The sequence below is a fragment of the Silene latifolia genome, chromosome 10 (assembly GCF_048544455.1).
Source record: "Silene latifolia isolate original U9 population chromosome 10, ASM4854445v1, whole genome shotgun sequence".
In the NCBI taxonomy this organism is placed as follows: Eukaryota; Viridiplantae; Streptophyta; class Magnoliopsida; order Caryophyllales; family Caryophyllaceae; genus Silene; species Silene latifolia.
Window position 1 is genome coordinate 85,797,491 of NC_133535.1, and position 13,413 is coordinate 85,810,903.

Consider the following 13,413-nt stretch of genomic DNA (forward strand, 5'->3'; position numbering starts at 1 on the left):
ATAGGAAATTGAAATATGCGACCGTTTAAGCCTGACAAATTTCCTATGACAGCTCCTAAATTTATCCACAAAATAAAGGAGCTCGGGAGCAATTAATATTAATCTAGGGAAGCGTTTCAGATTAACAAAATTGAGATGACAAGAACGGTGAAAAACTGTTAAATTAACTGACCAACTGGGAGGGGGTATAGCACTAAAAGAAAAAACACGAGTCATACGAGGTAGCGTACTATTAATATTAACAACAATAAAATTATCGCTAACTACCTCAGGTGGGTTGCTCTCAATGTCGGAATCATTGACAAAAGAATATAGTACCATATCCGTGCTAGGAGCAATTACCGACTCAGCTGTCTTCTCGTCACCCTCCTCTGGATATCGTCCCGTAAATCATAGCCTTCAAGTGCATCTAGCTCGGCCTTGAAAAGGGGGGGGTTCACCGTATCCATTATCATCATCAAAATCGTCATCTAGAACAAACCCACATGACGAATCAATGCTCTCACTGGCCAAATCAGTCGATCGAGTAGAATTGTTACTCGATCGAGAACTTTCCTCTTGATAATCACTCGATCGAGCATATGAAATAGCTCGATCGAGTACTTCCTCTAAGCAGCTGTTCGATCGAGTGGAATAAAGTGCTCGATCGAACGATTCTTCAGGTATTTCACTCGATCGACTAATATATGTCACTCGATCGAGTAATTCTTCTTTGTCTGATCTTTGAAATCCTCGTGTAAGGCATCATTATCGATAGAACTTCGTAATCCGAGTCATCCCAGTCATCAGAAATAGCTAACTGAGCTATTTGAGACTCGAGCTTATCAAATCGCGCACAAGTGTGTCTATCACCTTCTTGCACTTGGAGTGCAAACGCCTTCATCAAAGATTTCAGCTCCGCAATCTCTTCTTTCTGTTTATCAGGAGGAGGAGCTTGTTGCTGCGGTGGCCAGACAAACGGAGACTGTTGATAGCCTCGTTGATAGGGTAGATGTGGCGGCACAACTACAGTAGAGTGGCTAGCTTGTCCACGCTGCTTGAACGCATAGACCTCGTCGCGCCAAATTTTGACACGGTCGTTTCCCGCTAAGCAAACAGGCTGTATCATGCCCAAAAAGACACCACATCTCTCACACAAAACCACCGCGCGCCATAGAATGGGACATAGGTGGAAGGTCAAAGGTACTCAAGCCTTCCCTTTGACGATCTTTGACCTAGAATTGTCTAGGTAGGACCTGTAGGACCTATCAAAACAGCACTAGAGAAAAAGATGAGAAAGGCCTCAAGGGAAAAAAATCCCTTGAGGCTAAAAACAGACAAAATAAAACAAGTAAATAAATAGTTGCCTCCCCGACAACGGCGCCAAAATTTGATACGGTCGTTTCTGTACCAAAAATAAATACCTAAGTACAACTAACAGAAGTCAGCGGTAAGTAGGTCGATCTCCACAGGGAGGCGGTCACTATCTACTTGTCTATTCGGTCTGTCTACGGTCACAAGATGGGGGGTTTTAAATATTTGAACTAAACTAATAAGATTAAGAAAAGAGAAAAATTAATAAGAGAATTTAAGAGAAGAAAGAGGGAACTAGGATATCGGCTCATCAATAAATGCCAGTCAATTGCAGTCAAGGTCACAGATTAGTCGATGTGTCGGTCTAAGGGGCAATGAATATCTCCTTTCGGTCTCAATTCGCCCTAAAATGCTATTAGCTTAACTTTCGCCCTCACTAAAGCATCCTATTCTTCACTGCGAGTCTCACCCATTCCAACCTTTTGGTCCAGGTCAAGGTTTACCAAAATTAAAAGGCTAATCGCATCGATTCAACTAGCAGGATACAATTAAAGCGGTGATTAACAACGTAGACTAAAACAACAACGACAATCTATGAACCTAATTAGCAATTAACATTCATTCATTGAATCACCTAATCCTAGCAGAGATAATTAGCTAAACATAATAAAAGAAATAATAAAAATAAAGGGGAGAGAAATAAACATTAAATAAAATGAGAGAAAAGGGAAAAGAGAAAGTTACAGTGGAAAGGATCCGGAAAATGGAGAGAAAGCAGTATTAAACAGTAACCAGAGGAAAAGTAACGTGTGATAGTGTGAAGTATGATAAGAGAGCCCCCTTAACCTAATTATGAAAGCTTAAATAAGAAAACAAAAGTCTATCCCGAAATTAAGCCCAACACGGGTTAATTAATCCCGCGTAACATCGAAACCACTCGATCGAGTAACTTTAAATCACTCGATCGAGTAAAATTAAGCTTAAACCACTCGATCGAGTAAAAAATCTACTCAATCGAGTAAACCTTAAATTGAATCTACTCGATCGAGTAGAAAAAGGACTCGATCGAACATAAATCTACTCGATCGAGTACTTTCCAACACACAATTTCCTGCTTTGCGCACTGAACTTCAAACGGCTGCCATTTCTTCGTTACTTGGGCAAACAGGGCGATTCCGGTGGAGTTGCAAAGCTAAGAGGACAAGATTTCATCTACAATTGGAATCACCTGAATATCCGTTGTATAACTCGAGATATGGTTCTTCAAATTAGGCACTAGCAATTTGAAGTTCTTCCCTTGCTCGCCTAGCTATGTTTATTCTTTGCGCATCTCAAAATAGCTACATTCCCGCTCCAAATTCACTCTTCCTCCAAATGCATGCTAAACGGACGGTAAAAGGCTTGATTTCACTACTTTCTGGTCCATTCCTGCAAATAGAACAAAACAAACCAAAGTAGCATATTCGGGGCATTTCGTAGCATAAAACTACGATAATAGCATAGAAATACGTGCATAAAAAGGCCAAAAAAAACTATATAAAATGCACGTATCATGGGTCAAGTTAGTCCTTTATTTTGAGTCAAAATGATCTTATAAAACCTTTGTTTTAGTTGGTTAAATTGAAGTATTTAATAAATTAAATCGAAGTGAGTGCGCAAAATGATGATGAGGCTAAGGACGAAGTCCTATGTGAGTTGTGGCCTTACCATATGGCATGAATTTTGAGGCCTAAGTAGGCTAGTTTGTGTCGTGTGTCAAGTGTCATGTTTAGCAATTTTATTCAGATTGAGTTGTATCTTTAATTCAATTGTTTGCAAATCGAGTCGACGAGAATCGTGTGGGTTGTAATAACTTAGCTCCCCAACGGTTCCCCAACTCCCATCTAAGCCATGTCATGAATGCTTGTTAGTATAGTTCAAATCAACCTCACATGCTAAATCACTTGGACAAAGTAGATTAAATGCATTAAACGATTAGAAGCCAAGCTCACATGTTAGAATCAAAATGGTGTTTTGCACTCTCATATAACGATCGTACTCTTATCCAATTAGCCATCATAGTCCCAAGTAGAGGCCGTTATTGCAATGGGGAAGGGTGGGTATTTTATTAACGAACTTCCCATCACGTACTTTCAACAACGAACTCAAATCTTATTTTCAAAATGGTTTCCAAATTTCCTTAAATTTGGTGGCGACTCCAAGACGATTTTCAACCCCGTGGATAATAACCTCCATTTTTCCACATCCACACTGTGAGGTAACTAAGACAGGGTTTTTTTTCTATATTGTAGAGAGAGAGGATATTGTGAATAGTGCTTACTCGATATTAGTTGGATATTTATATGCCAGAAATTGTACTATACTTTCATACCCGTGACAAGATTGCCATATAACGTCACCGAAGCCTCAACGGGCTTAGTCGACGTCTCTTGGGGATCCGTGTATGATGCAGACTACTTATGGTTGTTCTTCTAATCATAATTTGGGCTTATGAGTTGTGCTCGTAGCTTGATGTAATCTCGATTAGCAATAGAGTGGCATCCCTATGACCTCCGACCATTTTAGGCTCTGTGTGTTCATTGTTGGTGCCTCATCAAGCCTAATCACCTAATACTTTCCACCCAAAATAAAACAAACAATATAACAGCCGACTCACCACCGTCGTAACATAACCCCAATAAGATGCGACGTGCCCCTTTTGGCCCATTTATCCTTACTTAATCCCAAAAGCACAAAGACTTGTTACTAAGTAGTAGGTGAAAATTCTTTTAAACATATCACAATCCCCTTATCTTCCTGATGTAGGAGAACTTATTCTTATAACCTCATAGGGTGTTACAAACAATTTGTTATTAATAGTAAAAAAAAAAAATCAAACTAACTTAATATCTCACATATATCACATTGATTGTTGAATTTTGCATCTACCATGGTTATTGGTTTTATGAACACCCATTCATATAGAGTCGTATAGCAGCAAGTATGCAATAGGTACAATTTGAGTTTATATTTATGGAGCTAACACGTGGTAATTTAACGACCTAATAACACATGGCCTATCGGCTTCTATTTTAATGGCCTACCAATTTTTGTTTTAATATAAAAAATATATGATACTTCCCTATTCATATCCAAGCACATCAGAATTCCTTGCAATATGTAAGAACAAAAATATAGTCATGCGGGATCTTGTTTGATTCACTTTTACGAGTACGTAACGAGGGGTTTGTCACGCTTCCCCCAAAATCAAACAAATAAGAACAACCAAACTATGTAGTTAGGTGATACGGTGTCGAATCCACATGAATGGTGAGTTAGGCTATATTTCTTCGTCGTGTCTTAGCTCATTTTACTATTTAATTAGAAATAATTAATTTTATTAGAACAATTGTTAGTAATCGTTATATATCGATAATTGGTACTGCGTTTTGTTATTTTGTTTTTGTAGGAATCGGATTCGCAAATGAAGAATGGAACATCGCAAGTTGTGGGGAATTGTGTTGTCATGTGTGTGTCGTGGCATTGGGGTAGAAGACAAAGCAAATTTTTCTACCTTATTCATTTTTGTTATTGCCTTTTTATTACTTAGTTTCCTAATATTTGAAGATGACAATTCCACCCTTAATGACTCCATCTATATAAATATGTAGACCTCAAATTAGAAGGGATCTTAATGGGACTCTCACTTTAGTTTAGACTAGAATAATTTCAGACTTATTTTCTAGGGTTCCTCTCTTATTTTCCTCCTTTTTAGTCTAGATTAGAAACCGATTTAGCCAATTAATTTGGGTTCAAGATTTGGTCTTTATGGAATCAACTTTTAGATCTACTTCCTTTATTCATTTATCTTACAAGTTTGATATGAATTTATCTCTACATCTTTATTTATGTTGTGGTGGAATGACTTCCTCTACTTAATAACTAAAAAACTATTATTAAAAACCTCTCTCTAAAAAACGAGAGCTTTTCTCCCAAGAAAAAGGGGAGCCTCTTTCACATTTATCGATTAATTCTTATTGCCTATTGGGGGTGATTCAATCTTCCTTTTCTGAAAAGCCTTATCCTACCTAATCTTTCATTCTATGCTTCTTATTTAGGGTTTATTTTCAATGATTGTTTGGCAGTGCATTTAATTCGGGGTTTTGGGGAATCATGCCTAGCTTCTGCTTTTTCTGGGTTATTATTCTTCAAATCGTTTGCTATTCCTTCATCATTGCACTGCTGGAATTTTAATTGGGGTTTAATTTTGGGTGGCTCGAGTTATCCTTCACCCAATCAGTAAATCAATTGGGTTTGCCAAGGAACGCTTGGGTTTCCTGGGTTTCTAGGGTTCTTCTATAAATTGGGAAAATGGGACTACTTTCTCAATCAATCCCTTCATCACCTCCTCAGTCATCCTTTCATAAAACACATATTCAATCTCTTCTCTAACACTACTTGCAAGAGCTTCAATCAAGCTCAATGGATTTCGAAAATCAATTTGGGCATTTTGGAAACGCTGATGAGGGTATAAACGGTGATCATCAGAGGAATGACGCTCATCAGAATTTCTACAACCACCAGAACTATCATCAAACCCATCAAAATGCTGATTTCCAACCAATGAACCCGCTGCACATCAATCTCTGGCGCTTCCCTAGGTCGGGGGGGGGGGGGGGTGATGAATGTGGATCCTACTCCTCTTGGGAAATCCAGGGAATTCTGGGGGAAGTGCATTTTGGGCTTCCTGGTTGACTATCGCCTTTTTGAAGCTGAAATGGTCAACGACATTATTCGAAAGAAATGGAAAAAAAAGGCAAGGGTTAAAGCTTATAAAATGGGAGAAATATATGTACTCTTTTGTGAGGATGCTGAGGACAAAGAGGGGCTCCTGGAAAGGAGCACTGCTACAATTGACGGTGCTATCATGGTTTTTGTTCATTGGTATCCTGACACGGTTCCAAGGACTGTTTGGTTTCCCTATGCGGATATCTGGGTCCGTGTCTGTGGACTTCCATTTGAATACTTAACCATGGATGTAGCTAATGTGGCGGGTAAGTTGCTTAGTCAACGCTTTTTTGTCGAACCTTTTGAAGTAGTACCTGATCATGACTATCTTAGGCTGAGGGTGGGTATTAAGTTAAATGAGCCTCTTGTACCTGGCTTTTTCCTAGCCATGGAGGCAGGCTATTTGTTATGGGTTCAGTTCCGCTACGAGGAGATTTTTAAATACTGCATCAAATGTGGGAAAGTGGGTCACAAGGGAGTTCAATGCAGAGAGAGTATCACAACTATTGTGTCTAGTATAAATGGTATGTTGGATAGGACGGAGGAAAAGGGTTTTGTAGTTTTTCAATCTAACAGTAATCACACTATGTTCAATTTGGATTTAAGGGCTACTCCACCCACTACTAGGTTCATTAGTTCAAAAGTTCGTCTAAGAAATGACGTTGATAGGGGGTCTAGGCAGGGGAGGGAGTCATCTGAACGGGTGATTGATTTTGACCTGGGTATTACTCCAGGTGGTAGGGTCTTGCCTGGGATGCTTTTTGCTGTAACAGCCCAGCCTTTTGCTGGTCATGTTGTTTTCCAGGTAGGAGATGAGGGGATGGGAGTAAATGGTGGCTATGGTCAGAGTCAGGAGCAGGCACTGCCTCATCTGGGTGATGCCATTATGATTGATGCTCAGGATAGCGTCCTAACCAATGAGGGCAATGCACCTGATCCAAATGACGTTTAAACCGACAATCAGGATCTGGAAATGGGTACTGAGCAGCAGGCTGAGGGTGTTGGATCTGAGGAAGGCATCAAGGGGACTGAAATCTCAAATGATGGTGGGGGAGTTTCTGGTGCTGGGGGGTGGTTGGGAGATGAGCACATTCTGACTCCTCCCAATGAGGACTTTCATAGTGTTAGTGAGGACTTTGACTAACAAGGAGATGTGACTATGGCTCAATTGGATCAACTTCATCAAATGCAACAAAATGACCCATATCTCATTTATACTGGGCAAGGTAACTTGAGTGGCGTTCTTGATAGAGACCTAAGAATTCAGGAGGAAATCCTTAACAGAGTTGAGGGAGATGTTGACTGGGCTCGCATGGATGATGACCACAGGGGCTATAACCAGACTTTTGACCCTCCTCCTGGGGGGTTGCCTATTAGATATCATCAGCCTGATGGTACTGTGGTGCATATTGAAGTTGGAGCTCAAGCTGAAAATGGTGAAGGGGCATTTCATGGGGACCTGGCTTTGCAAGTGACCTCTGATGCTGTCAATCAGGTTAATCAATTTCTCAATGAGGTTATTTATATCAGTGACTCTGATTCAGGGACTGCTACTCCTCTTCCTGAAGGCACCCCATATCAGAGCTTGATTCATTGGGATACCCCTTCCCAAGACCCTTCTGATTTTAGTCAAGCTATTAACTTGATTTCTGCTGATGATATTCACTCTGAACCTGTTGCTGCTGTGGTTCACCAAACTCCTGCGAAAGTTTGCGCAAATGCAATCAACCCTGACCTGGTTCTCACAGTGGGCTATAGCGGGGCTGTGAAGGCAGAGGGTAATGTTGACATTCTGAAAATGAATACTGCAAATTATGATCTCTCTTCTACTGCTATAACCAGAAAAGGTAAAGATTTGGACCTGGGTTCCTCATCTCTTCTTCCTCTAGCGGATTTCTTAAAGGGCGTTGAGGTTAATGCTGGCTTCAAATCTGATGCTGGGCATGCTTCTGATGCTGGTCATATTGCTGCTGCTACTGGAGTTGTTGGTGACAGGTTCTTCCCTATTCCAGCTATTGGGAATACAGCAAACTTATTTGATAACATTGAAATTCAAGGTTCTTCTGATGGGTGTATGGGACTGGCAGATGTTTATTGTCACTCTGACCTGGATTCCAGTTTGAAGGAAGTGATTAGGATGGCCAAAAAACGAAAATGCTGCACTGAGGTTACTAAGGGCTTGGTCAGCTCTGATTATGTCTGTTCCTTATGTCGTGCTAAAGACTACCTGGGAAATTTGGCGAAGAAAGGATGCTGGAATGAAGGAATTACTGGGAAGTAAAAGCAGACTATGGCTGTGCAGGTAAAGACGGCTAGTTTTTGTATCAAGATTGCTGATGAAGATGAAGATATGATGGAGTCTGACTCCTCTGTGAACTTTGATGGTGGCTTTGCGGAGGTTGGGCCTTCATAACCTCCTCTATCGCCATGAACGGCCTCATCTGGAATTGTAGGGGACTTAATAACGCGCTCGCCCCTACGATTCCTAAACTACGAGCGCTAATTAGTAGTACTTATTATGATTTCCTATTTCTAATCGAAACTAAGTGTAATGTAAATAGTGTTAGCCCTTTATTTCGCCCTTTTAGTTTTGTTAAGGCCGCCGGTGTTGATGCTAATGGAGTTGCGGGTGGTCTTTGGGTTGGTTGGAAGAAAGAGGCTAGGATGAGCCTTATAGAGGCGTGTAATAATTTTATGGTTTTATCCGTCGAGAAATTAAATGGGCGTTTATGGTATCTTATTTTGTTTTATGGTGCTTCTAAATTTGAGTTAAGGGAAAAGGTTTTCGAGGAATTAGAGGATTACTTGCAACAACTAAATCATCCATACCTTATTGTGGGGGATTTCAACCAAGTGGAGTATGGGAGCGATAAGTTAAGTACTCGGAATGACTACATACGCGGTGCTTGTTCCTTTAATAATTGGAAATTGCGGAGTGAGCTTTTAGATATACCCTTTAAGAGGCCTAGGTTTACTTGGTGTAACAATAGGAAAGGTGAACATAGGGTTTATGAGCGCCTTGATAAGGCTCTAGGATCTAAGGAATGGTTTACTATTTTTCATGACATGGGTATTAAACATTATCCGATTCAGATTTCTGATCATGCACCTATTGAAATTGATTTAAACCTTACCACTATCAAGGGAAAGAAACCTTATAAGTTATATGCTTGGGTTTTGGATTACTCGGGAGTGTATACAGGTTATTAGGAGGGTCTGGAATTTTAATGATGTTGGCTCTCCTGCTTTCCGGGTGGCTAGGAAACTTGCGAGGGTACGTCAACATGTAAAAATGTGGGCTCTTGATAAGCGTAATAGCTGGTCCGGAAAGTGGGACGATTTTGGTAAGAAACTGGAACATGGTATTGAATTAGCTTCTTCGGGGGAGGGCGAGTCGGCATATGAGCTAATTAATGCGGAAGTGCGTGAGTTTGCAAAAGCGGTTGCCATCTATTGGAAACAACGGGCTAAGTTGAAATGGATGGTTGATGGTGATACTTGTACAAAGTATTTCTTCAACTGGGTCAAAGGACGCGCGGGACGAAACTATATCCTGGGAATCAAAAGGAGCGATGGCTCTTGGACCTACAACCCCGAAGAGGTTAGCGACTGCTTTCAAGAAATTCTGTAAAAAATTTTGCCCTACCTCAGCAAACTCAACATACCCAACTTGATCAAGAAATCAATCCTACCTCCTTTTCACATGTTCTAAAGAACCTTCACCTGCGGGTTTCGAATGATGATATGGACTCTTTGGGTAAGCCCTTCACTGCTAAGGAAGTCCGACGAGCCGTGTTTCAGATGGGGCCAACAAAATCACCAGGACCGGATGGTATTCCGGCTATCTTTTACCAAAGATGTTGGCACCTCGTGAAGAAAGATTGCACGAAAGCTATCCTTTCCACCCTAAATTCTGGGATTATCTTGCGAGAAATGAATAAAACTTTCATTGCACTAGTTCCTAAATATGATAGTCCTGAAGAGGTGAAGGACTACCGACCTATTAGTCTCTGCAATGTTTTTATGAGAATTGTGACCAAATGCATCACTAATCGGTTACAGAGAGTTATGGGTTACCTTGTTGGAGATTATCAAAATGCTTTCCTTGAGGGAAGGAGTATTTGTGATAATATTCTTCTAGCTCACGAAGCGATTCATATGGTTAGCACGCATAAGCGGGGAAAATATGGTCTGTTTGCTTTCAAGGCAGATATGAGCAAAGCTTTTGATCGGGTGAAATGGGATTTCCTCCGGGCGGTGCTTCTTAAATTTGGTTTCCCGGAGAAGTTGGTTAATCTGATTATGAGCTGTGTTTCCACGGTGAGTTATGAAATTTTATATAATGGATCCCCCCTTTCTCCTTTTAGGCCGCAACGTGGTCTTCGTCAAGGGGATCCCTTATCGCCATACCTTTTCATTCTGTGTATGGAGGCCTTATCTTGCAATGTGGAGTACGCTCGAAGAGCGGGTTTGATTCATGGTGTACGGCTTTGTCGGGGCGTGACACCCCTAACACATTTATTCTTCATTGATGACTCGGTTTTCTTCCCCCAAAACAAAGGTATGACTATCAATCATCTTAAACGTCTTCTCGCTGATTACTGCACTGCCTCAGGCCAGGTTATTAACGAGGATAAATCGGGAGTGATCTTCAGTCCTAACACCACCCTTCGGAAAGTCAGGACTTGCTTGCGGACTCTTAAAATTAGGAATAATAAGGGTTTTGGGAAATACCTTGGTCTCCCAACTGAATTCCAATTGACTAAAAAAGATGTCTTTAAAGGCCTTGTGGAATCTGTCTCCAAAAGGATCTCTTCTTGGAATGGGGTTTTTCTATCGTCGGCTGGGAGACTTACCTTGATTTCCTCTATCTTATCAAATCTCTCCATTTACTTTCTATCGGCGTTCAAAATGCTGGTAAGTGTGACTAAGAAGATTGGTTCTCTTTTGTCACATTTTTGGTGGGCGGGATGCAAATCAGGTAGGAGTCTTCACTGGTGTAGCAGAACTTTTACAAGTCTTCCGAAACGGGAAGGGGGGCTTGGTTTTCGCAATGTGGATTGCCTTAATCAAGCTCTCCTTGCAAAGCATGCGTGGAGGCTCATGTCAAACGAAGAGTCTTTGTTCTGTTCAATTTTTCGGGAGAAGATTATGGGCAAGTTGGGAATTAAAAATAGTAGGTGGCTTTGTCGTAAAGGCGCCTTTTCCTGGGGGGCCCGAAGCATTATTCATGGCTTAAAATTCGTTAGGGAGCATATTGGCTGGAAGCCAGGTATTGAGTCTAACTTGAATGTGTGGGACAAAAAGTGGGTTAATGGACAGGTTCCGGAACCAAAGGATTATCTTCTTGACACAAGTTTTATTTTCTTGAAAGATCTTCGTGTCAAAGACATCTGTCTTAATAATGGAGGGTGGAATGAAGGACTCATAAACCTTCTTTTTGAGGAGGAATGTGTGAATCAGATTCTGGCTATCCCTCTCAATCAAACACAAACTCATAATGAGGTTTTATGGCCTTACACAAGGAGTGGCTCCTACACCGTTAAAAGTGGTTAGGGTATCATCTTCAGCAATTTCTTCGAGGAAAATGGGTCTCGAAAGGACAACTGTCGGGTGAACTCTAATTGGAAGTCTTTTTGTAAACAAAGGTTATGGCGTCTTCCAGGCCCTCAAACTTGGAAAATTCTTATTTGGAAGATCATCACATGTTCGCTTCCCGTTGGCAATGAATTTGTGAAAAGGAACATGTCTTGGGTTTCTTCTTGTGTCCTCTGTGATAATGAGGGGGATTCTTCTTTGGAATCTCTTGACCATCTTTTTAGGGATTGCATTATAAGTTCTAGGATCTGGGCAGGATCAGTGATGGGCATTAATACGGGATAAGCTACTAGTGTTGATGTCAGAGACTGGATTGTAAATTGGATCCTCTACTTATTAAAGCTTGATGATGGCTTTGTTCAGGTTCTTCACTTTCTTGTGATCTTGGTTGGCATATGGAACCTAAGAAACAATGTTATTTTAAGGGGGAAAGATTTAATCCTAATATTTTCTTCCTGAAAGCTCGCCTTTTGGCTCGGGGTGTCCTTCAATCAAGGGTTAAGAATAAAAGAGGGGATTTGGAGCCACCTGGTTTTGAGGTTTGTGATCCGGGTCACTTTTTAAATGTGGATGTCGATCTTCACGCGCTTCAAGCGGGCAACCTTTTTATGCTATTGGAAGCTTTTCCTCCTGTTCACTTGTGCGAATCTATGTGGATGCAAGCTGGAAAGTCTCTGGACTTGCCGGCTTTGGGTGGGTTATTTTTGAGTCCGGAGGGGAGATCGTTTTTAGGGTTGTGTGCGCGGCAGGGCTGAATTGCCTCTCCAAGCGGAAGCCCTGGGGATCAAGCATGCTGTTTCTTGGGCTCATCGTGCGGGCATCCTTCATCTGGAGATTTCCACCGACTGCCTTCAACTTTTGTCACAATGGATGGGGAAGGAAAGCACTCACCATCAAGTCAAAGGAACCATGGACGACATTACTTTTATCTCTTCCTCTTTTCATTGTCTATGTTTTAGCTATGTATGCAGGAATCAGAACAGTAGGGCTCATGGCTTTGCAAAGAAAGCCATGAGAATGCATTAGGAACCTTTCTTTTCAGCTACCAAAAAAAAAAATCTTTATTTATGTTAATTACTTTCAAGTTCTCATCTTTATTAGTTTTATGTCTAATTAGTGCAAATTCTCATCTTTATTATGTTAATCATGTTTAGTATTGCAGTATTATTAGTGGGTAATTTATTTAGTGTAGTTTCTATAATGATTATTGAGTAGTCTTTGCTTTGGTTAGGGGAAAAAATATTAGAGTTCTTGAGTTAGTTCCATCATTGGACATTTATGTTTCTATCTTAACCATTTTAGAGACTAGAATTAATATTTCAATGGTTTAGTTAATTATTCGGTTAAGGTGACGATGCGACCCGGGTAATTGTAAATTTGACCGAGTAAGAAATTCCGAGGTCAACATCTTATTTTAGATGACCTTTTTCTAAATGCTCCTTGGGTCGGCATTGTATTGAATTTCACATTATTCGCTCAATTTTCCTACAAAATCGCCTAAAAACACATAAACATTAGAGGAAGCGAGTGGAGTAGATGTAACACCCCCATATACCAAGGTGCCTTACCAAGGACCACCCTAGCATATAACGATGCTACCATCTCGGTTGCCTGAGGTAAGTATATCAAAAGTGACCATCAAAGAACATTTATTAAAGTATAGTGTTAACTAAATACATCGACTCAAAACTGAAAACCAAAGTAGTAGAACATAAATCCAAATACAACACAACCAAGTATCTAAAACTCGTGACA

The 13,413-nt window shown here is 40.6% G+C and overlaps 1 protein-coding gene across 1 annotated transcript; it reads left to right on the forward strand.

Annotated features, from left to right (window-relative positions):
- The first annotated feature begins 8,350 nt into the window (after positions 1-8,350).
- On the forward strand, positions 8,351-9,270 carry LOC141607849 (uncharacterized). Its single transcript, XM_074427197.1, has 2 exons — positions 8,351-8,458; positions 8,659-9,270. The coding sequence occupies exons 1-2, from the start codon at positions 8,351-8,353 to the stop codon at positions 9,268-9,270; spliced, it is 720 nt and encodes a 239-aa protein (XP_074283298.1).
- The last annotated feature ends 4,143 nt before the right edge of the window (positions 9,271-13,413 follow it).

Bases quoted from the DNA above. Each gene is read 5' to 3' on its own strand.
- LOC141607849 (XM_074427197.1), top strand. From the start codon at position 8,351: ATGGCTGTGCAGGTAAAGACGGCTAGTTTTTGTATCAAGATTGCTGAT. The intron at 8,459-8,658 runs GTTGGGCCTTCA...AGTTTTGTTAAG, and splicing joins TTGATGGTGGCTTTGCGGAG to GCCGCCGGTGTTGATGCTAA.